This window comes from Halichoeres trimaculatus, unplaced genomic scaffold, assembly GCF_033239565.1.
Source record: "Halichoeres trimaculatus isolate MK-OKI-2021-1 unplaced genomic scaffold, fHalTri1.1 fHalTri1_scaffold_1, whole genome shotgun sequence".
In the NCBI taxonomy this organism is placed as follows: Eukaryota; Metazoa; Chordata; class Actinopteri; order Labriformes; family Labridae; genus Halichoeres; species Halichoeres trimaculatus.
This window is the reverse complement of record NW_027437179.1, coordinates 2564067-2591013: the sequence shown is the minus strand read 5'-3', so window position 1 is coordinate 2591013 and position 26947 is coordinate 2564067. Positions and strand designations below refer to the sequence as shown.

The 26947-nt window shown below is 39.1% G+C and overlaps 1 protein-coding gene across 3 annotated transcripts in view; it reads right to left on the bottom strand.

Moving 5' to 3' along the window:
- The window catches only part of chl1b (cell adhesion molecule L1-like b), a 128092-nt gene that overhangs the window by 42447 nt on the left and 58698 nt on the right, over positions 1 to 26947 (bottom strand). For all 3 annotated transcript variants that reach the window (XM_074675471.1, XM_074675300.1, XM_074675382.1), the window contains exons 2-12: positions 16993 to 17187; positions 12070 to 12178; positions 11720 to 11910; positions 11084 to 11206; positions 10682 to 10852; positions 10531 to 10557; positions 10313 to 10424; positions 9976 to 10157; positions 8648 to 8779; positions 3608 to 3748; positions 2806 to 2917 (exon numbers count right to left, since the gene is read on the bottom strand). In XM_074675471.1, the coding sequence (XP_074531572.1) occupies positions 2806 to 2917; positions 3608 to 3748; positions 8648 to 8779; positions 9976 to 10157; positions 10313 to 10424; positions 10531 to 10557; positions 10682 to 10852; positions 11084 to 11206; positions 11720 to 11910; positions 12070 to 12178; positions 16993 to 17116 (1424 nt within the window). In that variant the 5' untranslated portion in view covers positions 17117 to 17187. The remainder of the gene's footprint in view (positions 1 to 2805; positions 2918 to 3607; positions 3749 to 8647; positions 8780 to 9975; positions 10158 to 10312; positions 10425 to 10530; positions 10558 to 10681; positions 10853 to 11083; positions 11207 to 11719; positions 11911 to 12069; positions 12179 to 16992; positions 17188 to 26947) is intronic.

Sequence of the window (26947 nt, the reverse complement as noted above, 5' to 3'; positions counted from 1 at the left end):
GTTTTCAAAGATTCCTGAAAAATTATCTGTTAACAGACTGGAAAACTTTCTAAACAGGTACGATATTTTGAGCAGTCCTCAGTATGGGTTCAGGGCAAATCACTCCACATTAATGGCACTTATGAATCTGACAGAAGAAATAACCATAGAAATAGGCAGAAAACAGTTTTCTGTAGGCATTTTTGTAGATCTGAAGAAAGCTTTTGACACCATAAACCACACCATTCTTGTTAAAAACTTTACAAATATGGCATCAGAGGGGTGGCACATAAATGGGTAACTAGCTACTTAGAGTACAGAAATCAGTTAGTCCAAATAATGTCAAATCAGACATTCGCAATATAACTTGTGGAGTGCTTCAGGGGTTGGTTTTGGGACTAAAGTTGTCCATTTTATGAATAAATGACATAACAAGTGTCAGAAAAGGCAAAATGTATTTATTTGCTGATGACACCACCATTTTATATCAAGGGGATCATTTAGAAAGACAACTGAAAACTAGAAAAGCAATTTCTGAGGAAATTGCGCTGTGAATGCAGTTTAATTATGTTTATGGATAATTTATTTGAATGAGCGTCTAAATTTCTTTAGTTCCACTTCAATAGTTGCTGTGAATGCAGTTATGGTTGAATGAAGTCTTAAATAGCTTGCGCTGAAAATGCAAATGCAGAATGCTGAATTAGCCTGCCATGAACTCTTGGATGAAAGGAATTAAATTGATGAATCATTGAAATGGATAAATTAATTTAAAGTTTAAATGGTTGCATCTATTCAAAAATTAAAGGAATGAATTCAATCTTAAAGAACATGTATGAAAACAATGACCTGACCGAGGGAAAATGAAAGTCTGATCTCTTAAACGCTGTTAAAATGTAATTCTGTGTGTCCTGTGTGTGAGTTTTTAATCATGTAAGCCTGTCAGCTAAGGCTCATCTGAAGCCATATGCTGCCATGGTGATCATTGTTTACCAACTGCCATCACAGAGCTGGTGGAGTCTGGCGGTTCCCAACACATTTCCACTGAAATCAGGGTGTTAAAGTGTCTGCAATTCTAACAAAAAATAAAATTAATGAATCATGAAGCATGAATCATTGTAATGGAAAAATGGATTTAGAGGTTTGAATGGCTGAATGAATTCAATAACTAAAGGAAGGAATTTAAGATTGAAGAAAAAAATCATAAATACAACATATACTGTCAATGCATTACTGCATTCACAGCAATAATAAAGAATTCCGTAACAGAAGAACATATGCTGTGAATGCATTACTGCATTCACAGCAACTACTGAAGTGGAACTAAAGAAATTTAGATGCTGATTCAAATAAATTATCCCTAAACATAATTAAACAAACTTCATGATGTTTAGTAACAAAGTAAATGGTCAATGGACTTGAGCTTATATAGCGCTTTTCTAGTCATGGACCACTCAAAGCTGCTGTACACCACAGGTTACACTTACCCATCCACACCCATTCGCTCTCACATTCACACACTGATGGATCCGATCTTTACTATGACAGCTATCCATCAGTACATCTAACACAGTCACGCCCTTTCATACCCATTCACACACCACTGACGCAGCAGTGGGAGCAACTAGGGGTTAAGTGTCTTGCCCAAGGACACATCGCCATGTGTCGCCCAGAGCTGGGCTTGAACCTGCAACCTTCCGATTACCGACCAAACGCATTCTCCAAGTATAGTATGACATTTTACTGTTACATTCTGTATTTCAGCTCTATATTTCCACCACCTTAGATTTTCTTGCTTCACTTCAATCGGAAGGTTGCAGGTTCAAGCCCAGCTCTGGGCAATGATAAAGAATTCTGTAACAGAAGAACATATGCTATGAATGCATTACTGCATTCACAGCAACTACTGAAGTGGAGCTAAAGAAATTTAGAAGCTCATTCAAATAAATTATCCCTAAACATATTTAAACTGCATTCACAGCGCAATTTCCTCAGAAATTGCTTTTCTAGTTTTCAGTTGTCTTTCTAGGAGGAGTAATCAGAATTTAAAAGGATTTGAAATATTTCTAAAGCTGAGGGTTAGAACCTCACTAAGGAACAAAACATTATAGTCAAAGGTATCTCCTATGGAACAACTTGGACAGGCATTTCAAAGAAGCCAAAACCCTGGGTATCTTTGAAAAGCTTTTCAAAACCAACACATAGACAGATCAAGGGAATCACAGACATTCTAACCCCTGTCTGATAGTGGGTTTTTTGAGTCTTGTTAGTTTTTTCTTACTTTCTTTTATCTGGGTGAAACTGAGTTTGTGAATCGTTTTGATTTGCGTTTTGCTCTAAGGTTAATATGGCATACGGGCCAAAAAGTGTAATTTTTTTTGTGTGTGTATTGAAAAGTTTTTAAAGTTTTGTGAGAGAAGGGACAGATACAATAAGATTTTTTCTTCTTTCTGCTCCTTTTCATTCATTTCAGATTTCTCTTATATTTATATTGTATGTATTCATCTTTTTATACAACAACATAAATGAATTAAAGATCAACAAAACTAATGTGGACAACACATTCATATTATTTAAAAGGGTGTGTTTTTTTCAAAACCGTCAGATGTCAACATCCGATTTTCGGCTGAGACAGTGCTTCATTATGCACATGAGTTAAGATTTGTTAATATTAAACTCAATCCTTACATCGAACCCCAGAATACTTTCTATTCGAGATGCCAGGTAACTTAAACAAAAACACAGCAGTCCAGATGAATTTGAAAGAGCAGGGATGTATCAGAGACCAGCTGTGGTCTGCTGCTCTCTGCTGGTCTTGGAAAGACTTACCAAGTGACAGAAGAGGGAGGAGAGCTGAAGACCTTGCAGTGCATCATTGCTCCTCTCCCCTCCACAGCAGAGTAATCCTCTCCCTCTTTGGTCAAAATGATAGGAGGCAGGTCTGTGAACAGCACACAGCAGAACAAAGTCATGTTTCCAGATTTATTTAGTGGCTCAAGACACTCATGCACGTGTGTGTGCTTGTCAAAATGTGTCAATATGAAAATGAAATTAAAAAAAGGAAATGAGAACAATCATTTCACTGAATGCACGTTCCTTATCGGTTTAGCCAAAGCTCCTCAGTAAATGAGAAAGTGTTTACAAAGGCAGCACCTGGGACTTAACATGCATTCAGACACTCCCCAGCTTTATTAACTCCTGTGTCACCAGAACAATCTCACGACTTTAGAACACATAGACAGAAAACATATTCCATCCTGTCATTTTTAATCTGCTGTACAGCAGCATGCGTTTGAGTCACATCTCTAAAATCAGTATGGAGCGAAAGAGGAGAGTGTCAGCATACTAACACCAGGGAACTTGGATTAGTCGCCTCACAGGTAGATCAAATTTCCTGAATTACAGAGAACAGATTGTAGAGAGCCCTCCTTTTCTCTCTTAGCATACACCAAGACACTGCTCCTCACAAACATGCCGTAGCAGCCAGCAGTCACTAAGTGACTCAGTGCAAAGTCTGACACTTCCTTGACATGGCAGACCAAACATATTTCACAACAAAACCTCAAGTTTGTGTCTGGAGGTGTTTGGTGAAGACGTGAAGGTGAGAAGTGGTAACAAACTGTTGTCTTACTCATAATCATGATGTTCGCATTAGACAGAAGGGTTCCATGTCTGTTGGAGGCCTCACACTGATAGACTGCACTGTCAGATGCTTTGGCATTATGGATGGCTATGGTGTTGTCAAACACCTTTCTGTTGGCAACCGGGACTTCTGTAAAGGAACACACATGGGTTAGTGTGGCTCAAGTGTTGGAAAATTTTATGAAAAACTTTGTAACTTGTATCAAAACAAGTTGTATTAAAATCATTTTATCTATTCTTCAGCAACTTAGAAAAAACGGTTTCGTTTTTTTTCCGACCATAGACTGTATATAGAACAGACATTGTAGCTCCGCCTTTATTTATCCCAAAGGGAAATTCAGGATTGTTGTAGTTCAGATTGTGTTCAATAATAATAATGATAACGATAATAACAATAATTAATTCTGGACTTTGTTCATGAGGCTGATGGCTGCTGGCATGAATGATCTTCTATACCTCTCAGTCTTACATCAGACCCAAAGAAGCCTCTCACTGAACACACTCTTCTGTCTCATCACCGTGTTGTGGAGAGGGTGTGAAGAGTCCTCCATTATCTTCATCAGCTTGTGCACTATTCCTTTTTAGACTATCAGCTCCAGTGGCTTCAGAGTTACTCCAAGCACAGAAGCAGCTTTCTTGATCAGTTTGTTGATTCTCTTCAAGTCTCTGGTTCTGATGCTGCTGCCCCAGCAGATCACTGCAAAGCCGATTGCACTTTCAACAACAGACTTATTGAAGATGTGCAACATTTTGGTACATACGTTGAAAGATCTCAGCTTCCTTAAGAAGTAGAGTCTGCTCAGACCTTTCTTGTAGATGTACTCAGAGTTGCATTTCCACCCAAGTCTATTGTCCAGCTGAACTCCAAGGTACTTGTATTCCTCCACCACCTCTACCTCCTCTCCCAGGATGGAAACACATCTATGTGTATTCTTGAAGTCAACAATCATCTCTTTTGTTTTGTTGGTATTCAAGATGAGATGATTGTTACCGCACCATTTTGCAAACTGACCAACCAGTTCTCTGTACTCTGCTTCCTGTCCATCACTGATACACCCAATAACTGCAGAGTCATCAGAGTGTTTCTGCAGATGACATGACTCTAAGTTGTACTGGAAGTCTGCGGTGTACAACGTGAAGTGGAATGGTGAAAGTTCCTTGTGGTGTTCCCGTGCTGCTGACCACCTTCTCAGACGCACAACTATTCAGTCTCACAAACTGCAGTCTGTTTGTGAGGTAGTCATAAATCCAGGTGGCTATGGAGGTATCCACCTGGAATCCATGGAGCTTCTCACAAAGCAGAGCAGGCTGAATCGTGCTTAAAGGCAGTTGAGAAGTCAAAGAACATGACCCTCAAAGTGCTGCCTGACTGGTCCAGATGAGAGTGGGCTCTCTGAAGCAGGTAGATGATGGCATCTTCAACCCCAAGCCCATTACAATATGCAAACTGTAATGGGTCTAGAAAGGTGTTCACCTGCTTGTTGAGGTGAGCCAGTAGGAGTCTCTCCAGGACTTTCATGATGATAATGAGATGTCAGGGCAACTGGTCTGTAGTCATTTGGTTCAGCAGGTTGTGGTTTTTTGGGCACTGGAACAAGGCAGGATGTTTTCCACAGCACCGGAATTCTTTTCTGACTCAGGCTGGTGTTGAACAGGTGCTGAAGAATTGGACATAACTGTTTTGTGCAGGTCTTGAGAACTCTGGGACTGACACCATCTGGACCTGCTGCCTTGTTCTGGTTCAGTTTCTCCAGTTGTTTCTTGACTTGATTACAGGAGACAGAAAAAGTGGAGGAGGAGGCAGTGGAGGTTTCAGGAGGTCCTGATTTGGATGGAGATGAGACTTTATCCATGTCCTTGACTGAGCTGCAGGGTGACAGAGTGGGGCAGTGACATGAAAGCTGTGGGTTCAGGGAGGGTGTGTGGCCTGTTGGGTTTGAGGCAGGAGGTGAGCTGAACCTATTGAAGAACATGTTCAGTTCACTAGCTTTGTCCAGACCTCTGTCAGTTTGATCCCCCTTTATCTTGAAGCCAGTGATCTTCTTCATTCCTGACCACACATCCCTCTCGTTGTTTTGCTGAAGCTGATTTCCAACCTTGTCCTGTAGTCCTCGCACTTCTTCATTTGTGTTTTCAGTTGTTTTTGTGTTGACTTCAATAACTCCCTGTCTTCATCCCTGAAGGCTTTCTTTTTGATGTTCAGCAGCTTTTTCAGGTCACTGGTGATCCAGGGTTTGTTATTGGGGAAGCACCTCACTGTTCTTGTTGGAATGATGCTGTCCACACAGAAGTTTATAAAATCTGTCACACACTCAGTCAAGGTGTTGATGTCATCTCCATGTGGTTCACAGAAGACACTCCAGTCTGTAGCCTCATAGCACCCTCTCAGAGCATCATCAGCTTCATTAGACCAGGTTTTAATTGTCTTTCAGATGATTGGTTGTTGCTGAACGATGGGCTTGTAGGAGGAGGTGAGAAGAACCAGATTATAGAATAGAATAGAATAGAATAGAATAGAATAGAATAGAATAGAATAGAATAGAATAGAATAGAATAGAATAGAAAATACTTTATTTATCCCCGAGGGGAAATTCAGGAGTCACCGCAGCATTTAAGAAAACAAAAGTAAGAAAGAGTATATAAAGTGCAAAAAGGTCCATAAGAAATTAGATGACGACATCCCGTCCACCACTTGTCCACCACTCTCCAGCCCAGCCAGTCTCCACCTCCACAGGGTCCAGGACTGAGCCTCCCCAGCAGTCCGTTCAGTCTCTGTCTCCTGGATCCTGTCTGCCCACAGCAGGCGAAACTCCTCCAATGTGGCGCCAGCGTCCGATGTCAGCTCCGTCAGCCACGTCCGTAAACAGCACGATGCCACTGGGTTAGCACAGCTAGCTCGTCCAACCCCCGGGGCTAGATCCCACGTTCCCAACAACGGAAGGACAGGTCCATGTCGTCACCTCCCAGCTCACATCCGAGAACCAGCACGTCGTCCTCACCTCCTCCTCCTCAGCTCGAGGGAAATCATCAAGCCCTACACTACACTAGTTAGCATTGACATGCAACAGGCTGCTAACAGCTAATTTTGCATGTAAACAATGCAGCCATGGTTACATGTAGGATCTCCAGACAAACACAGGAGAAAAGTAGTAAAAATATCTCCGAAGCCACAAAAAGTTAGGTGTCCGTGACCAACAATGAACCATACAACGTGATGATCCACTCCAAATACAAAGATGATGAAAAAGAGACGACAAAAATTACAAGAAACGGACAAAGACGGGAGAGCTGCTGCAACAGGCAGCTACTTGGGCAGCGCCTAGCAATGAATGAAAATGAGATTATGGTCAGATCTTCCTAAAGGTGGCAGGGCAGAGGCGTTGTATGCATTTTTCACATTTGCATAGAATTAGTTCAATGTTTTGTTTTCTCTTGGAGCAGCTGACAAACTGGTGGAATGTTGGTAGAGTTGCAGAGAGGGAGATGTTGTTAAAATCTCCAGAGATCGCCACAAAAGCGTTTGGATGTTGTGTTTGGTTGTCACATCGCGGGCAGTACCAGGTATTATATAAACCATTACCAGAATAACACATGATGATGATGATGATGATGATGGATCACATGATGTGAGAAACATTTCTACCAGGTGTATGTATTTTTCAGAGTTTGACCACAGCTCATCTGGAATGACTGGGGAGACAGAGTTTTGACCTAAACTGCAGCCCGCCACCAGGGTGAGCAGTTTATGCGGCCACCTCACTTCAAGCCAAGCCAGATAACGTTTTTCCAGTCTATGGTTTAAACTTCAGTAAAACACCTGCGCCCATGCAAACAAGACTGCATGAATGAATTACTGTTGCACTCCACATAAAAATATGATAACAATAACACCAATAATGATGGAATTTCTATAATAATAATAATAATTATTATTATTATTATTATTATTATTATTATTACTATTATTATTATTATTATTATTACTATAAATTAATATTAAGAGGAAAAATATATAACTATTAATGTTAGATACTTTTTTTTCATTTTTTTTCCAAAATCCTATCTAAACTCAACTTATCGCTTGCAAAAATGAGTCAAGTTATATTTTTAGATTTTATTTCCAACATAGGGGCTGCACGGTGGCACAACAGTTAGTGCTGCAGCCTCACAGCAAGAAGGTCACCAGCTTGGATTCCAGCTTGGCTGGTGGGCCTTTCTGTGTGGAGTTTGCTTGTTCTCTCTGTGCATGCATGGGTTCTCTCCGGGTACTTCAGCTTCCTCCTATGATTATCGGGTTAACTGGTCACTCTAAGTTGTCTGTAGGTGCGAGTGTGTGCGTGATTGGTTGTTTGTCTGTCTGTGTCAGCCCTGTGATTGACTGGCGACCAGTCCAGGGTATACCCCGCCTCTGACCCAATGACAGCTAGGATAGGCTCCAGCCACCCGCAATCCTGAACAGGATAAGCGGTTTAGAAAATAAATGAATGAATGAATGAATGAGTTTCCAACATACTCTGCAGCTCCCTCTAAAGACCCAGTATGCAACAGTGCTGCTCCTTAAACCTGCAGATATTCACTCAGTCAGCTTTGTTTATGAGCCAGAGCTGTGGGTTTACTTTTTGATTGTTTTTTTGTTTGTTTTTTTTTTGTTTTCCCTATGAAATGTTCATTTTGAAAAATTCATGACTACTTGTTTGTACTTTAAAAAGTAATTTTCACCCGAAGCAAAGTCATTCGACATGGTCTAATTCTGTCTTTTATTGGATATCTCATTTGTGTCCAATTTCATGGACTTTCAAGGACACAGTGAGTGCATACTTGAGAGCTTTGAGCATTGCAGCACAGATTCCTTCACCCTCTCCCAAGATCTTGTATCCACTACCTCAAAATCCACGTCTGAACACTCACATCATGGTATAACAGTATTTAAAAATATTATAAAAGGAAAGTAGGAACACAACAAAGTCAAGAGTTTTTACACATTTAAAAGAACAGGAGGGCTGGAGGAACCAGCTGCTGTGAAACTGACCCTGTATTGGAACCCCATTCACCCTCCATGTTATAGTTGGCTGAGGATTTCCACTGGCGGAGCATTTAATGTACACATCTGAACCAATCATGTGCAGCTGACTCTCAGGCTCAGACACCCACTCTGGAAGACCTGGAAAGACACGATCATTGGTGTTTTATCAAAGTGATCATGGTACAGAAAACACTGAACATCTTCAAATCTCCTGGCCATCCAAAGAGCTTTTACACTACATGTCCAATTCACAATTTACTACACATTTATAAACTGAAGGCATAGGCTGCTGTGTGAAAAGGCCAGCAGTATTAACAAATCAAATTCACACACTCATACAACACTGACTATGCCAGGAACTATCTGGGGTCAAACATTTTGCCCAATTATGCTTTAACATGTGGACTGTGGATGCTGGGATTGAACCTTCTTATAGAGAAAAGACTTATTAACACAGAGCTGGTAAAATAAAAAATAAAAAAAAATGATCATTTAACTCGTTATACCACAGAGCTGGAGTCAGTGCTTAAACAATACAAGAAAAGCATGGTGGAGTAAACACAAAATTACAGGTGACATCCTGTTTGAAAAGTAATGTTTAAAAAACTGAATGGCTTTAAAACAGCTCCACTGTAAGCCTTTCTACCGGGTCCTCTAAACTAAACTCTAAACCTCAATAAATGAATAAATAAATAAAACACACACTAATGAAAAAAACCCCTCAAACACTGCCTGAGCTAACAGGTCCACTTAGCAGAAAAGTTGAGTTGTACTAATTACAGCTGACAAAGCAAGGTTTTAGTTAGTATATTCTAGATATTCCTTGAAAAGATTTTAGATCAAATTGTGATTCAAATCAGACATATTCCTCTACTTAAGTCATAGAAATGGACCTCTCCACCCTCTGCCTTAGCTGTTTTGATCCAAAATGCAATGTTTAGCAAAACACTTAGTTCTTAACCACTTGTCATGATGAGGGGAGAAATCTCTCCCTTAGAAAAACTCAGAGTGAAACATGTGAAAAGTCAATCATTTTAGGTTGGGGATGAAATGTTAGAGACTAAGGGCTCTAATTTCGTGGCACAGCACAGGGGTCGCAAGCCTGGCGCACCCCGCGCAGTGTTAATTTTGTGCCAAAAACATTGCAGAAAGTGCACTGAAAGCTCACCAGCTCCAACTCGGTCTGTCCTCTGCGCAAAGCGGAGCGCACCCTCCTCAGCTGTAATTTGGTGACAGGCGCACATGTGTGCACATGTCAACAAAGTCTCAGAGGCAGGTTTCCAGAGTGTCAGGCACATTTTAATGCAGTAAACAATCACACCTACCACACTCACCTTCTACAGTCACTGTGAAGTAATGAGAAGCTTCACCAAGCGCATTCTTCGCCTTGCACATGTACTTTCCACTGTCTTCTTGTTCAACTTGCTGCACAATCAACAGTTTCCCATGATTCTCCAGTTTTGCTGTAATTGGAAGTTGATTACCCACCTTCACCCACTCGACCTGTGGAGTTGGACTAGCAGGAAAAAGGGAAAAGTTACAACACATGACAAACACAAACTAAATGTTCTGCAGTGTGTTTAGAAAATAAAAGATAGATGTTTAATTCAACAAAAAAGTGCACAGAAATGAGTCAGAATATAACTAAAACTAAATAAGATGTTCACTTACAACCCCTCAGCAATGCACTCCAGTTTCAAATCCTCTCCTTTAATAAGCTGTACCTCTGATTTGACACCAGAGGGTGTCAGAAGAGAAGGTCTCCTCTTTGGGATGGCATTCGCTGAGGAGGAACAATAGAGACTGAGGTCAAAATGAAGCAAACAAATGCAGACTTAGGTGTAAATAAACAACATAAAGGTGCTTCATCATAAACAGTTACACCTTACCTGATTCAGAACTAAAATCACTTTTCCCTGGAATAAGCAAACAGAAACAAGAATAAAATCACAACATGAAGAAGAAACAGGACATCTTTAATGCTTCAGTGGCTGTGAATACGAATGCTGATAAACATGTTTGTAATGAAGTGACACCCACTGGTCTTAACAATGACAGACATTGCAGTCTTCTGAACAATGGTTCTGATTCTTGGGAAGGCGGCAAAGCAGCAGTAGTCTCTTCTGCTGTCCTTTTCCACAGCATGGGAGAAGTAAAGGTCCCCATTTAAGCCCATTGATACTCTCTCATCCTGTTCTATGTGCTGAAGACCTAAGCAAAGAGATAAGGACTGTGTTTGGATGTTTTTGTTTTTGGTCCTTAAGCAAGATGATCCAGACTCCCTTTAACCACATGGGGAGAAGGAACATGTCTGACATAATTTCTTGTCTGATGAACAAGAACTCAACATAGCGAAAGAAAGATAGACAAATCATAAATAGAAATACAATTTTTAAAAAGAAAATTTTAAAAAGGTTCTTTTAATCTATTAGTTTCACTTACCAATGGTCATCCAGTAGATCTGCAGGGGCGGTATTCCTTTAGGTGGATCACATTTTAATGTAAAAGGCTGGCCCTCCTCCACAACGACAGGGTCCAGTGTCTCTTTAGGAAACTTTGGGACATCTAGTTGAAAAACAGAGAAGATAAAAAAATAAAATTCAAAAATCCAGACCAACTTTCAGTTCTTCCAATCTCCATTAGATGGCAGTAATAGCATTCTCCACTTTAGCAAGAGGCATGTTAGAATTTACTCCCAATCACTCAGTAGTGATCAGTTCTGAGCCTGCAGAAACAAACAGCTAAATAACAATAAAACTACCAACAAATACTGTGTTGCTACCATCTGAGCTGATTGCCAGCCAAATATAAGCACATTAATTTTGCAATTAAATGCAGCTATAGAAACAAAAGAGAGGCAAATTCAGCCACTGCTGACCCCGTTATACAGCTATGGATGAGAGGGCCAGGGTGCTCTGGAGCCTCAATGACTTTCTGCCACATCCAATACAATAAACAGCCAGCAGTGAAGAGGTTCAGTCAAGTGTTAGCCCTAAATCGGTCTGAAAGTACTGTAACTGAGCACCACCACACACACACACAAACAAACACACACACACACAGATGTATGTTACTCACGGGGCACTATGAACTCAATCCTTTTGGATATTGCAGTCCCCAGCTTGTTTGAGGCGAAGCAGCGGTAGATTCCCTGGTACTCTGTAAGGTTTTCATTGTTAGGTATCACAAAGGTCCCAGATTCCTCCTCTTTCATCAGTCGTGGGTCCAAAGATGGCTCAAAAACCTGCCCATTCTTCGTCCATGTGTATCTTACAGAAACAAAGCAGGTGTTGAAATTTCAGAGCCGCAAACTGCAGCATGCTCCTGTTTGAAAGGCCTGCTGAATGCAGCATGGTAATTTGCTAGTTATGTTTTATTAGCAAATCTCTCATCCCTTCATCCAAAGAAAGGCTCGGCTTGGTACTCACTCTGGCACAGGATTCCCTTTGGCTTCACACACCATGGAGAAGCTTTCATCAAAAGGGAAGGCGATGAGAGAACTAGGAGACTGAGCTGTGATGGTGGGCAGCTGCTCAACTGGGAAACAAACAAACAGACGTGACAGTGTGACAAAAACAGGCCTGGCGAAAGAATCCTGTTTTGACATCATTCTGAGTCAGAGGGCCCAACCTGTTTGTCCAGTAACTCCCTGTATGGCAAAGAGAGAACAACAACTCCAACACTGGAAGAGATTGACTCTGATATTTAGCATTTTTACTGATTTAAGCTTTTTTTTTACAATTAAAAAAGCGTTCTTCTTTTAATCCTTCTGCCATTTTATATGAAAACATGATGCTGCCGTGCAAAAAAAAGATCTCTATCATGTTACAACATGAAAAGTTTTTCTTAAATCAGCCCTTTAAGTTATTACAAAGATCCAAATCAGTACCTATAAAGGGAAACTTCTTCAGTTATTGTTACAATACAGCTTATTTATCTTATACCATAAACATGATAACTTATATTGTTGTAACACAAAAGGTTCAAGATAAAATGCTTTTACTTATATTGTTAAACTTGTGTATAAATAGGGGTTGGAGGGTTATTTACATAATTCGTTTAGATTCTATTTGATGCTTGAGTTAAGGCATGGCAGTTTATACAGTCCTCTGGTAAAGCAGAATTTAGCTGAAATATCAACAGGAGCTTCTCCTTGTTTTGGGCCGTGGTGATGCTAGTTCATTGCAAAAGACCATTTTAATAGCAGGAAATTTTTACATTACAACATAATACTTATGTGTTTTTCCTGGCATGGCAGCAATGAGCTTCTGTAGTTTAATGAAAAAAAAAAACAAAAAAAAACAAATGTTTAAAAAACTACAGGAGATTTGAACTCCTAGATTCTGAACCACCGACCTCAGATGTTTGGGATGGTATATGTGGAAAAGCAGAGTTCTATCCCAAAGCAGTGATAGCTTTAAATGTCGTGTATTAAACCGTTGAACTAATATTAGTTAACCCATATCGCACCTGTATTTAACATGGTAGTGATGTATTTTAACCACAGGTCATTGAATTAGTTTTTTATTTCTCCATTTCTGGCATGAAACTCTCTTTTTTCATTTGATCTTCATGGTTGTAAGAGCTGCGATACATGGAGAAAAAACCTTCAGGCTGAGAATTGATTGTACTGTGTGACAAGGTTTGAAGGGCAATGGAGAAAGTGCCATGAATCATTAGACTAGTGTTATGAATCGGTGAGTGATGACACATGAGAATCAGATCCAACACATATATCTACAGCAAAGCCAACACTGAGCCAGGAGATGAAAAGAGTCTCCTCTGATGTCTCCAAAGATGTTACTTAAACCAGCTACTGTGTGTCAAAGGGAACTTACTGTTTACATGACCTAAAAACTAGAAAATCCGAGGAAGCCAAGGGAGAATAAACAAAAAAAAGCAGTCAGCAGTTTGGGAATCCTCCTTTTATGTCACAAGCATGCTCTAAGTAAACCCTTTAAACACACAAGAGGAATGCAAAACAGAGCACTGATTAATATTCTGACATCTGAAGACCAAACTGCTTGAGTCTTTTTGGAAATACTGTTTGAACTGTTTTTATCAAGCCCTTCAGAGGTGTTAGTAAATAATTTAGATGTTTGACAGGAGTTTCCAGGGAAACAGGGAAACACACAGTTCAAAGATAAAAGAAACATGAATTCTGATACAAACAAGATAATAGCTATAAATTTATTCCGTTCACAGAACGCTGATGATTGTAATGGTTCCGAATGGTGAAATATTTATTCACTACTAAATTATTCAACCCTTCCTGTCTGATAGAGCACAAAGTTTAGATGAGCACAAGGTCCTTAAAGGTGAGCATCAATAACTGGGCAACTCCTCAAGGTGTGAATTGACAAAAGTAGCCTCTTAAATTAAACAAACATGAACTAACTCCTGCTGCTGCCCTCTACTTAACCCTTAAATTGACACTGGAACCACGAGGTTGACCTTTGTCAAGCCGCTATGTTGTTGTATTGAAAATTCAGAATTTTTTTTTTCTTTTTTTTTTGTGCTATATCCACATTCACTGAACTGAAATGTCAGTAACTGCCAAAATACGTGACTGCAATTATATCCACTGGGTGGCACCGCTATACAGAAGTATTATTATCTAAAAGCTGTTGGGGAAAAATAAAGTGATACAGAGCGGCAAGCTTCTCAGAAACCTCATGGAGAAGGAGTGAAAGTTAAGGGAAGAAAAAGGTTTTAAAGATTTAATTTCAACACACACTAACAATTTCATACTTCATGATCCTATTTTGAGGGGCATTAGTTAAGACTGGATTACATTTTCCGCATCAACATGGAAATGAGACCTGCAGAATCCACATATGAGAATGTGTGTGGCTTTTAAACTTTTTAACACCCCACACGACGTCCATTCCCAAACTGCTGGGGGTGGTGTATCGCAAAAACTAAGCTTGTGTAGAAGACATTATTAACACTGTTGATAACATTTTTTCTTTCGCCAATTCCTCTCTGCCAAGCAATTTCACTCCAGGAATTGTTCATCACACCGTTCATGGTGATCCCTGTGCAATGAAACATATAAATTACAGTATTTTCGTTTTTTGGACTCCAGGCGTTCCGATTCATTTGCCTATCTCTTTGCAGGAGTTACAAATTAACAGAGGTACATGACACGAAAATGTTTTTACTTCAAAAGGCAGCGCAAGGGGGCGAGGCTGCTAAAATGACGTCATTCGTCCACACGGCTTAGTGTGGATGCATCAAGCATATGCCAAGCTTAATGTTTATCTATGAGTCCTCAGCAAACATGGTCAACCACTCAGATGAGTTACCAGTTGAAGTAATTAGTATGTAGCCCCTAGACTGTATATAGAGTGGCCATTTACTATTGTATGGTTTTGAAGCCAAAATACCCCTGTTACGTTGTGCAGCCAGAGTCTGTGCAGTAGAGATCTGAGTGAAGTAGGTTGACAAAATTAATATATATTATTTTTCTTTTGAGAGTCCAATCTCTTCTAAGTTCTTCCTCCAGACATATTTTACAATCTCCGAAAAAATACACACGAATGGCAGCTGTCAATCATTGCTGAATGTGACAGAAACCCTCGTTTTATATCCTTTATATCTAATGGAAACAAAACTTTTCAGAAAAAAGCAACTTGGATACAAGGAAGCCAAATAGTATCTTCAAATCACCACAACAATCAGATGTGAGAAACACTTCTCCAAGGTTTATTAATTTTTTAAAGTCAAAACTTCAAAAAATTTGGCTGGGGAGAGATTTTTTTTAACTATACTGCAGCCAGCCACCAGGGAGAGCAGTTTTGTTATGACCTCACTTTGAACAGAGCAAGATGACGTCCATTTTTTATTACATTCTATGGTGTTGCCGAGCTGAAGTTGCTAATTTCTTATTCTGTACTTATTCTCAAACCATTACTTTTCATTAAATTAGTGAGCTTCACAGATGTAATCACATCAAAATGTTTGCCTACTTGTGAACACATTATACGTATAAACCCTAGTTTATACGTGTAAATATCTAAACAGTAGATTTTATACTTTTTAAGATCGAGCTGTCAGATTAACACATTATACAAATAAACACAGATTAATCTGGATCCCAAACCCGCAGGGCATTCAAAAACGCACTTATTTTCAAATGTCTGGCATTTACAAGCCATTTGTCCTACTTGGAAAAAGTGGTGTTCTCGTCAGATTTTTCAAATTTCCAACGGTCCCTGAATGTATCACACATGATGTCAGCAACATGCTTTGAACCGGGGGGCAAAGCAAGAGTGATTTTTTGGGGACTGTCGTCCACAGCTTGTTTATTCACACGTCCTTTTTGAAAATCTGCAGAAAATCAACCGTTTGCTCTAGCTCAATTCTGTAAAAAACAGATAATTCTACACCCTTTACTGGATTAAAAAAGCCCTGAATAATCAATATTTGTGCTGTATTTAAATCTTAAGAATTCTTTGAAAATTTGCTTCCATGTTTCAGCTTGGAGCTGCTCTGCACCAATGAGCAACAGTTTGTGTGTCCAGAGCATGTAAAACAGAAAATACTTAACTTTTCTTTGATCCAAGACTTAAATAAAGTGCTTTGTTCATAGTTCCCCACAGTTTTTAGCTTTTAGCCCTGGCTCTCCTGACATCATAGAAGTATAGAAGTTCATATTGAAGTGAAAATTGAGTCCACATCGAGTTAAAATGTGACAGAAGCAAAAACCGTCCTAAAATCAGATCAGCTTATCTTAGGTGCAGGAATGTGTAGATTTTGTAAAGATAGAACCATATATATACCTATATATATATGCCTATATATATATGCCTATATGCCTATATGCCTATATGCCTATATATATATATATATATATATACACACACACACACATATATATTTATATAACAGCTTCAATATGAATCTGTGAAACCATGTTAAACTTGATTTGCATATAACACCAACAATGACCCTAAACTGACCCTAAAATCAACCAGATTGTTGATTTTCACATCTGCTTCCTGATTGGATAATCTGATCAATAAAAGCTGAATTGTTGCTTAATGAAGAGACAGCAACAAAATTTTACTAATAAGTAACTTGTGGTGAATGGTTTTGATGAGGTGCATGTCAAAGGGTTAAAAAATGAAATAAATCTTTTCCAAGTTTATCAGGTCTGATATTACCCATTCTCTAAATCTCTTACATGTTGCCCTTTATAGATGATTATTTTAAACAATGATACACATGGTGTGCTGCTGCGTTTTATGCTTTATGATTGTTTTCTGGATATCTTAAGATTACAGTTTGAGGTATCTCTTTGCAGCCATTGAAACATAGAGCCTCGGTCATAAAACATAAATACTCACCCTCCAGTGGGATATTAATTGCTGTAGTCGTGTAGAAGGCACAAAAACAAGTAAAGAAGAACAGCACAGGGACAAATCTCAGGCTCCTCTGTAACCTCATGGTTTCTGGGTAAAGCTTCCACATCCTTGAGCTGTGAACGAGTGGTCTCTTCTATGTTCTCAGTTCATTTCTATGGAACACCAAAGATGTGGCACCTGTGAGGGAAGCACAGATGAAGAAGGCCCCATGAATCCACCCACGCACAGGCAGACAAAAAGACAAACCCCAAACACAACAAATTCCCGTGACTGGAGGCCCCACTGCTTTGGGCTCAGCCAGGCGTAACCAGGTACAACTCACATTTTCATTGGCATCAACGGGGACTGCTTGCTCAATTTTAGTTGCAAGAATAAAATATCCTCAAAATAGCATCTTTTTCTCTCCCCTGGGACTTAATTTGTTTTATAGTCAGAACTCTAAAGAATTTTGAAGCAAAGGATGCATTGTTAAAGGAAAATAATAAAATGATAAATATACCCAAGTATAGCAGGTGTTCAGCATTATGAGAATGTAAGGTATTTATTCAAAATCCAAGGAAAGACCAAAACCCATATACCCAACAAATTTCAGATAATATTCAGGAGGTGTCATAATAATGTTTTGATCTGTGCCTGTATGCTTCTGGTTAGAAGGACTCCAGAAGATTAACAATGCTGCAAAAAGATGTATCCAACATGGCAGCAAATAGTGCCAGAGGGCTGTTCGGCATAAACAGCACTCATAGTCAACAGTCAGATGGAGTAAGCTGTCTGCCCTCCACTGACAGGCTGCAAATAACAGAGCCCTGGATCATTTTCCAGCTAACAGGCCAGAGTAACGAGCTCATGATTGGTCTGGAGAGCAGAATAAAGAGGACTGGAAAGAGCAGGGCAATGGAATTACGGTGTCTGTAGCAGTGCTACACGGTGTTAGTTAATTGCGTTTTCTCGTGCTGGCGTTGACACAGCTCAGCAGGCCATGCTGGAGTAATTAGCTCAACAGCTAAGACACAATGCAATAACAAAAAAAAAAAAACATTAGAGCCACACATTAAAGTTCAATTCTCAGGTTGTTTGTCCACAGAGAGCCATGTTTGTCTGAACATACAATGAATATTATACTGTCAATGAAGTCAGTGTAGCTACAATTACAGTAATAATGATGATTAGGCATTCAGTTAAAAGTCCTGTACTCATGGTGGATTAAGATAAGACCCCTTATCTTGTCTTGATGTTGGGTTTCTGCTAATAAAAATTGTATTAAGTTTTACGGATCTAGACCTGTAAATGTTTTTGTAAAGTGTCTTGAGGTAACGTTTGCTATGATTTGGCGCTATACAAATAAAGACTGATTGATTGGTGCTGAGCAACTTCTAAAACATGTTATTAGGATACTTTCTCCATCCCTCTGTGAACTCATACCTCAGAAAACTGATTAATCCCCTGTTCAACAGGTGTTTGGAACAGAATGAGACATTAACACTAGGGGTGGGCGATACATATAGCGTACAATATTATCCATAATGTTACATTATCAAGTATTATTGTTTTGAACAAAACAGACAGTGCAAAGATGGCAAAGGAAAGGTGCTTGAAAGTCCTCATTCACTGAATGCTTGCTTCAGAGGCCAATTAGTGGACAGGGTTCAGTCACATGAATCAGTGGCAACCAAAACACTAGATGGTCGCACATGGAGGAAACATTCAAGAGTCTCTCGTCTCAGTGCACGATTTAATAGCGAGGAATGGGTCCATGTCCCTTGACTGGAAATGGTTTGGAGTGAGTGTTGCATCTTCACAGAGAAGGTGTTGGGAGAAGTTTCTTCTGGTGGAATATGGAATGAGCTTGTCTTTGTGTAAATGCGCACACGTGTTAGTGTGTCTGTGAACGCGTTGGGGCAGAACTTCACCCTGCGCGAAACAGAGCGAGGAGAAATGTGAATGCAACGATGTACAAATGACATCCTGTCTTGTAAATTAGATGAATAATACAAGGCCATTTAGTGTGTTAAATAAAAAAAACAAGGTATAAGGTATTATGAGAGCGGTAACTTTTAATCATTATTATTATTATTTTATTTTATTTTATTTTATTTCATTTATTAGTTTATTTCAATCATATTTAAAAGTATACAAACCAAAGCGACACCATTGAACACCATAGCCCATCAATAAACCTGTGTGTATATATATTTATAGGTTTATTGATGGGCTATGCAGAATTTGTCCTCAAGAAATCTTTTGTATTTTCTTCTGTTCTTTTTTGGATATTTTCCTCAGTTCTATGTTATTTCGATTCTTTTTTTGGATAATTCATTATTCATTGTTGAGATTGTGTTTGACTTTTCATTTTGCTCTGGTATAATTGTTGTACAGTAAGATGGTTAGGCACATATAAGCCAAGTAGCTTCAGCCTAAACCTTTTCGGTCAACCTGGTGTTCAATGGTGTCGCTTTGGTCTGTAAACTTGTAAATATGATTGAAATAAACTAATAAATGGAATGAAATGAAATACATTACGACATTAACACCCGCCAACCAACCAAATGCGGGTGAATTTCTGCTGTGGCTGGTATCACTGCCACTTGCCACTTTGGAGGGTTGAATTTTTAAATTGTAGTTTTCTACATTAGTAGAATTAGTAGGGGTCATTCACATTTAAAAAGGTTGTAAATCTTGTTTAAGCAAACTTTTGCATTTCCACGTCAACTTTAATCATATTACACATAATGCTGAGTGGCTAGTAACTCTGTGAAACCACTAGCCACAGTGGCTGGTGAGCAAAAAAAGTTTATGTCATATAGTTTATGTGTATATATATTCATATATATATATATATATATATATATATATATATATATATATATATATATATATATATATATATATATATATAGATAGATAGATAGATAGATAGATAGATAGATAGATAGATAGATAGATATAGATATAGATATAGATAAATATATATAGATATAGATAGATAGATATAGATATATACACCTATACACATACATACTAGCAGGCGCACAAACATACACACATATATAGGCCTGTACACACATATGTATATGTATATGTACATAGACATCATATACATAAGCTTTTTTTTCATCAGAACACACCCACACACCCACATCCCAATATAAAGCATTGTTTGAAATGCTTTAAAAATGGCTGTCAATAATAAAAGGGAGACAATGAGGGACACAAAAGGAATATGTAAGGCGTACGTCAATCATCCTGGAAGACAAGAGAGTAGTTGTCAGATGGCTGATATGCAGCCGCCTGGCTGAATACCACCTCAGTGAACAACCAATGAGAAGTTACTGAGATAAACTCAGTGCTGCTTTATTTAGCAAATAAATAGCAAAGAACTGATCTTTACCTGATACTGACTAAGGAAACAAGTTACTTCCTTCAGCACTGTCTACATCTTGTTATACTGTTAAGTACTGGCTTAGGGTCCAAGTGCAGCCATTCAAGTTCACTGCACTGGGGTTCTTGAGCTGGCACCATCTGCTCTTTCTCACTCAAAGAAAACAGGCAGAGAAGTGTTGGCCTACAGTAGTTTAATGTGCAAGCCTGTAATAGGATTAAGCAGATCCTCATCTTGTCAGGCTGGATTAAATATTTTCTCTGCTAAAGACCTCAGATGGAAAGAAGGCAACTCCACACTCCTCTCTCAGTCCTAGTAATGCCTTCAATGATTCCTGTTTGATTATTCAAGAACAAGTGAAGCAGCAGCCAAACTGATTAACACTAAGCTACAACTGACTCTTTGCCTCTGATGCTCCAAATGGCTCCTTGTCTTTTTGTCCTTTAAAACACAAACTGCTAATTTAGATGGGAAAAATAATATATATCGCTTTCACACTTTCACACAGGTATTTTACAACATCCACCCATGTGCTTTCTTATTTATTTAATGAAATATTGATCATTTAAGACAAATAAAAGTAAGATGCTCATTGAGACTAGGACAGAAGCAATATGAGATAACATGCTTCTCTAAATGAGATTTGGTTTGATTTTACACCTCTTCAAAATCCATGACACCTCATTATGTTGTTCCTCGGGGTCCATAGCTCTGACAGAATGAGGGGGCTATAGACTGGAGCTTGGCAGAGGACAGGCAGGAAAGTGTTGGGGCCTGAGTGGGCTAAGGGGGAGGGAGTAAGGACAGGCGCTCAAGTGTAGAGGAATTGGGCTCAGTCAGAGATAGATATTGAGCGGCTGATCTAATGAACTGTGTATTTGTGAACCCTGTGAACTAATGAAAGGTGACCCTCATGACCCTGCAGGATCTGTCCTCACTGGAGAGAGCAGAATGTATGAGCTCTGCAGAGACATTACAGCGGGTGGTGATCATGTCACTGCTGGAGTTTGACACCCTACCTAGAAAAGGAACAAGGTTCTAAACCACCAAAGATTTCATCTTTGTCATTTGTATTTTTTCCAAAAGCTTTGAATTTGTATTGAATTGAATTGAATTTGTGTGCTGTGTAGCAAGAAACTAGATCTTTTTGTCTAAAATATCAAGACGTCATGATGGTACATTTCTTCTATTATTTCAGCTTCTGAGACCATGGAGTCACAGCCTGTTTTTATGCAGGGATAGATGAATTCATTCATCCATTTTCTGAACCGCTTATCCTGTTCAGGATTGCGGGTGGCTGGAGCCTATCCCAGCTGTCCTTGGGCGAGAGGCAGGGTACACCCTGGACTGGTCAGTCACAGGGCTGACACAGACAGACAACCATTCACTTACACACTCGCACAATTTAGAGTGTTCAACTGACCTGATAAGCATGTTTTTGGACTGTGGGAGGAAGCTGAGGTATACGGAGAGAACCCACGCATGCACAGGGGGAACATGCAAAAACTCCCCACAGAAAGGCCCACCGGCCAAGCTGGGAATCAAACCAGTGACCTTCTTGCAGTGAGGCTGCAGCGCTAACCGTTGCGCCACCGTGCAGACAACTTGCCTTGATGAATTATCTAGATTTAATAATCCTGTATCCATGGTACATAAGGCCAGGCAGGGTACTAGTGATCTGCCTCTCTCCCTGTCTTTGGTCTGATGTTCCCCTGCAGGCAGCACACCTGATTGCAATTTGGGAATAAAGGTGCAGGGAGAGCTGACAGAGAGGCTGAGAAGGAAGGCACAGACATGTGTGCTCACAACTTTCAACAGCTGATTAGGAGTTTCAACCCTTTTATCCTTTTTCTTTCCCCCAAAGGTTTTCTCTTTTTGTTTCACCCAGTTTTGTAAATAGTTTAGTTTGGGGAGAGGTGTTGGCATGACGGCCCATTGCGGGGCTCGGTCAGCACCTTCCGCCTTCTGTTTCTTTTGACAGGGGTCCCCGGCTCCTTTTGGTTTGCTTGTCTATTTAAGTCTTTTGGAATTAAATGAAGCCTGTGGGTTAAATTTTCTTTTTTTTTTTCTTTTTTTTTTGTGGCGTCCTTCATTCTACATTATGGTTCCTTTCGTGAGCCTTCATTTCTATATTTGAGTTGAGGAGGCTGTAACAACCAGATAAACAGACTTTACCAAAGGTCCTCCATCACATGGCAATTAATTATGCAAAAACATGTTTTTGTTTTTGTTTTTAAAAAAAATGCCTCTAATAGACAGAGTAAGAGTCCCTGCTTTGAATATCCTTATATGTTTGAAGCAAAAGATGAGGTCTGAAAAAGTGTCCTGCACCTGTCTGCATCACAGCTAACAGCTTTTGGTTATTTTCCTTCTGATATGTTCTCTTTGAAGTCCCACAGGAGTGGCCCTCACCCAGGACAATAATCACATTAGAGTGTGATCCCCTCTGAGGAGCTGGCAGAGAGATGAATTCACGAGCTGGACAGCAGGGACTGGAATATTATTTTGTGGGATATGACACAGTGTCCTCCTCTCCACATTTGTTCACTTTGGTGTGACTGATGCTGGCAATATCCCTAGACCAAAGTGTGCTCCAGCAAGACATGATCGATGGCTCTCATATCCCAAATCCTCACCTGCACCAGAACCTTAAGCAATGTATTTCTGACACACACCAGGAGTTTCCAATCCGATAAATATATTTGTTGCTTTATACATACGTGTTCGCTGTGCATGTGGTTGACATCTTAATTTTCTGCATGTGAAATGAGAGGCTCTCTGCTGACTGTAATTCAAAATGATCATTTCCCACTCTGAGCCTGAGCCCTGCATCTGGACTTTATCACTCCTGGTCAGCTATTTGACACAGCTGTCAGATTTATGGCTCAGTTCCTGGGCTCCTCTTCGGGCTGGGGGATATATTCAATATACTCGATATATCGCAGGTTTTTGCACTTGAGATATATAAAATGATTATATCGCAATCATCGAGTACAAACAGCAACCGGAATGTTTTAAAAATAATAATAATAATCATAAATTGTATTTACATAGCGCTTTTCAGGAACTCAAAGACACTTTACAACAGTTTAAAATCAATACAAGCAATGAACAGAAGTCAAACAGAACAAAACAAAACAAAACAAAACAACAGTACAATCACAAATTAAAAGCTAATTTAAAAAGGTGAGTTTTTAACAGAGATTTAAATAAAGAGAAGTTGGAGCAGTTTTGGATTTGCGTGGAGAGAGAGTTCCAGAGAGTGGGGGCAGCTATGGAAAATGCTCTGTCCCCCCAGGTTCGGTGCTTGGTTCAGTGAGGGGGAGACAGGAGGTTGGTGTGTGAGGAACGGAGGTTACAGGAGGGAATGTGGTGGTGGAGGAGGTCATTGAGGTAGGAAGGGGCCTGGTGGTTGGGGGCCTTTATGGGCGAGGAGGAGAATTTTAAACTGTATGCGGAAGGGGACGGGAAGCCAATGGAGATGTTGGAGGACGGGGGTGATGTGGTCACGGGAACGGGTGCAGGTGAGGAGGCGTGCAGCAAAGTTTTGAATGTACTTTAGTTTATTGAGGACTTTGGATGATGAGCCATAGAGGATGCTGTTACAGTAGTCCAAGCGTGATGTGATAAATGCATGAACCAGTTTTCAGGCGTCAAAATGTAAATCTCTGGTAATTCACTCCTTCACTCTCTGCTGCTCAGCCGGTGCTGCTCTCACAGCGAGCACTGCACTCCCCCCATCCAACCCAGAGAAATTCTACTCCGTATGCGTGTTTTGGTATTAGGTAAGGAGAGAAGAAAGTCGCTTGCACCTCTCATCAGTTGTGGGTTGTGGGTTCCTGGGGCTTGAACACTAAAGTGTACTAAAGTGTATTTGGGTTTGCATTGCTGCTTGTATAATCCCTAATTCTCTCCCAGCTCTTCACAAAGAGAAACAAACGCAGCATGGTTTTAACTTTCACTTTTCGCTTTTCAACGCACTCTGCCCCCCCCGTTCAGTCGCGGCACTCAGCTGAGCACTACTCAAAACATGACAGAAGGCGAGTTGGATGCTATTTTACAGCTGAATACCAAAATACTGCTATTATCAGAAGACAAACCAAATGCAATACACTTCAACCAGACCCTATGCTCTAAGACAGAAGCCACTAGAGTCCTTTCAGCATGACCAACATTATCCAGGTAGCTGATGTATGGAAATTAAAGTCTCCAACCTTCATGATATTTTCAAACTGCAAAAATATAATATAATATATTATAATATAAAAAAAATGTAATATAATCGGCCAGTTGAATAAATTTGAATGAATTATTTTACTCGAACTAAAAATATTTAACTACATAAAGTTCTGTTTAAAATAAAAGGTTTGCTAAACTTTACCCGATTGAGAATTCCCCCTTTTTGCATTCAAATCTTAAAAATCCAACTAAAAGGTCTCCTTAAATCAAATGACATCAGTTTAATTACTGATGTCATTTTTTTTTAACATTAATAAAGTGATTCAGAGAAAAAATCAGAATATCCAGATATATTTTGTGTACTGAGGTATAGCCTACAAATATCAAGATATTGGATTTCGGCCACATAGTGTCGCCCTAGCCCCTCTGTCCTGCAATAGGGGCAAACTGAGGTTGTGCCAGCAGAAATGGAATGAGCCACAGACTCATCAAGCCATTTGGTAGTTGTAAGGTTTTTAGGTTCATTTAATGTGTACGAACTGAGAATCCACTGTCAGCATACTGCATGCTACAAGGTTAGAACATGTCCACTCTGATGACAGTTTGTAGGGACACAATTTTAAAGCAACAATTAAACATGTCACTCGTCGGCTCCTCTGACTCTTCAGCTCTAAAACTGTACTGCTTCCTAAAAATGTCATTTTTAATTATTTTCAGTCATAGATGTTTTCTATATTTGCTGAACACCAAAGAAATTCTCCAAAATTGTCTCCATGATACCAAACACGTCATGTTGGCATGTGAATTTGAAGCTTCCTGGTAGCAAAACAGCAGGTTCAAATTACAAAATGACAAAGTAAGAGCTCAGACAGAAGGGTGAATTATTTGTTAGTCTTTCTGTTGCACAAGTGATGGGGTACATTTCAAGTTTTTCAACTAAATATTAATCTCAGACAATGATCAATTTAACAGTGGGTCATTTGGGTGATGTTCCAATTTTACTTAATACAGAAAGTTAACATTTTTCATAATTTCTTTGGCAAAACATTATCATTATTATCATGTTTTGGAATTTGCAGTTTTTGTGCTGTCCAATTTCTTAAATGTGATACCCATAAGAAAGGTTTGCTTCCAGAGAAAGTTTTCTCTCTTCCTGTCCTGTTAACTGTGTTACTTAAGAATTTTACTTAATAATGTTAAATTATTTGAATAGAAGACTGAACTATAACTCTAAAAGTGTAATATGGATTTGTGTTGAAATATGTCACAGCTGTTGTCCATAACACAGTTGACAAATTAATGAAACTTTTTTTTCATTGTTTATATATTTAAGAATGCATTAGAGCTGAAGTTTGCCAATTTATAAATTTAGTACATTCCAGATATAAACTATGCAAACAAATAGAATGAGAAGGAAAAAAAAAAGAAAAAAAAAAGGAAGTCCTTTTTTTTTTTCCACTTTTTGATATATCTGAAATGTACCAGCTGTCCTCCTGAAATATAACTTTTACAGTACTTAATATTAAAAAAAAACTTTCTAAGTTGACAAGAAATTTCCTCAGGATCCAAATTGATTCAATTGATTTCTTTCAAGATAACCAGTATCTCATCATACCAATACTGCGTTGATTTAAACTATCGTGCAGCAAATAATAAAAGAGAATTTAGAAAAAAAAAGTAACAGTTTAATTCTGTTAACTTGATTGACTGATGTTGATTGATAATCTATCTTTATCTCACTTCAGCCTGGCCAAAAAAAAGTTGCTGCCAACAAGAAGGTCCCACACTCTAATATTTTGTTGGACATCTTTTAGCTTTGATTACAGCAGGCATTTGCTGTAGAGTTTAGGTACGCTTCTGCAATGTCACAAGATTTATTTATATCTATGCTGAATGAATTTTTTTATCAACCATGCAGTAATTATCCAATAGGAGGTTCGTAACTATTTGCTTAGTTAAATCGAGGTGGCAACTTTTTTTTGGCCAGGCAGTGTATTTATTGATTAAACACACACACATGCACACACACACACACAAACACATACAAACACATACACACATGCACACTCACACACACTTACATATACATATGTATTATAAATTGTGGACTCATAGAAGCACTAAAACTTTTTAATAAGTGTATTAATCGAAATTCATATGTAATAAAAACATATTTGAACTTTAATTTTTATTACAATAAGTTTTTGCCTGGTTAGATAAATAAACTAAAAAAGATTAAACTATATACATTGTATTTGTACAGAACAGATAGCATTTATGGTCCATTAGAAAGAACCGGACCGACCGTTTTTATTTACTCCAACTGTTTTAGGAAATAAAATCAATGGTGAAGGAATCCTGTTGACCTGAGGAGGCTTA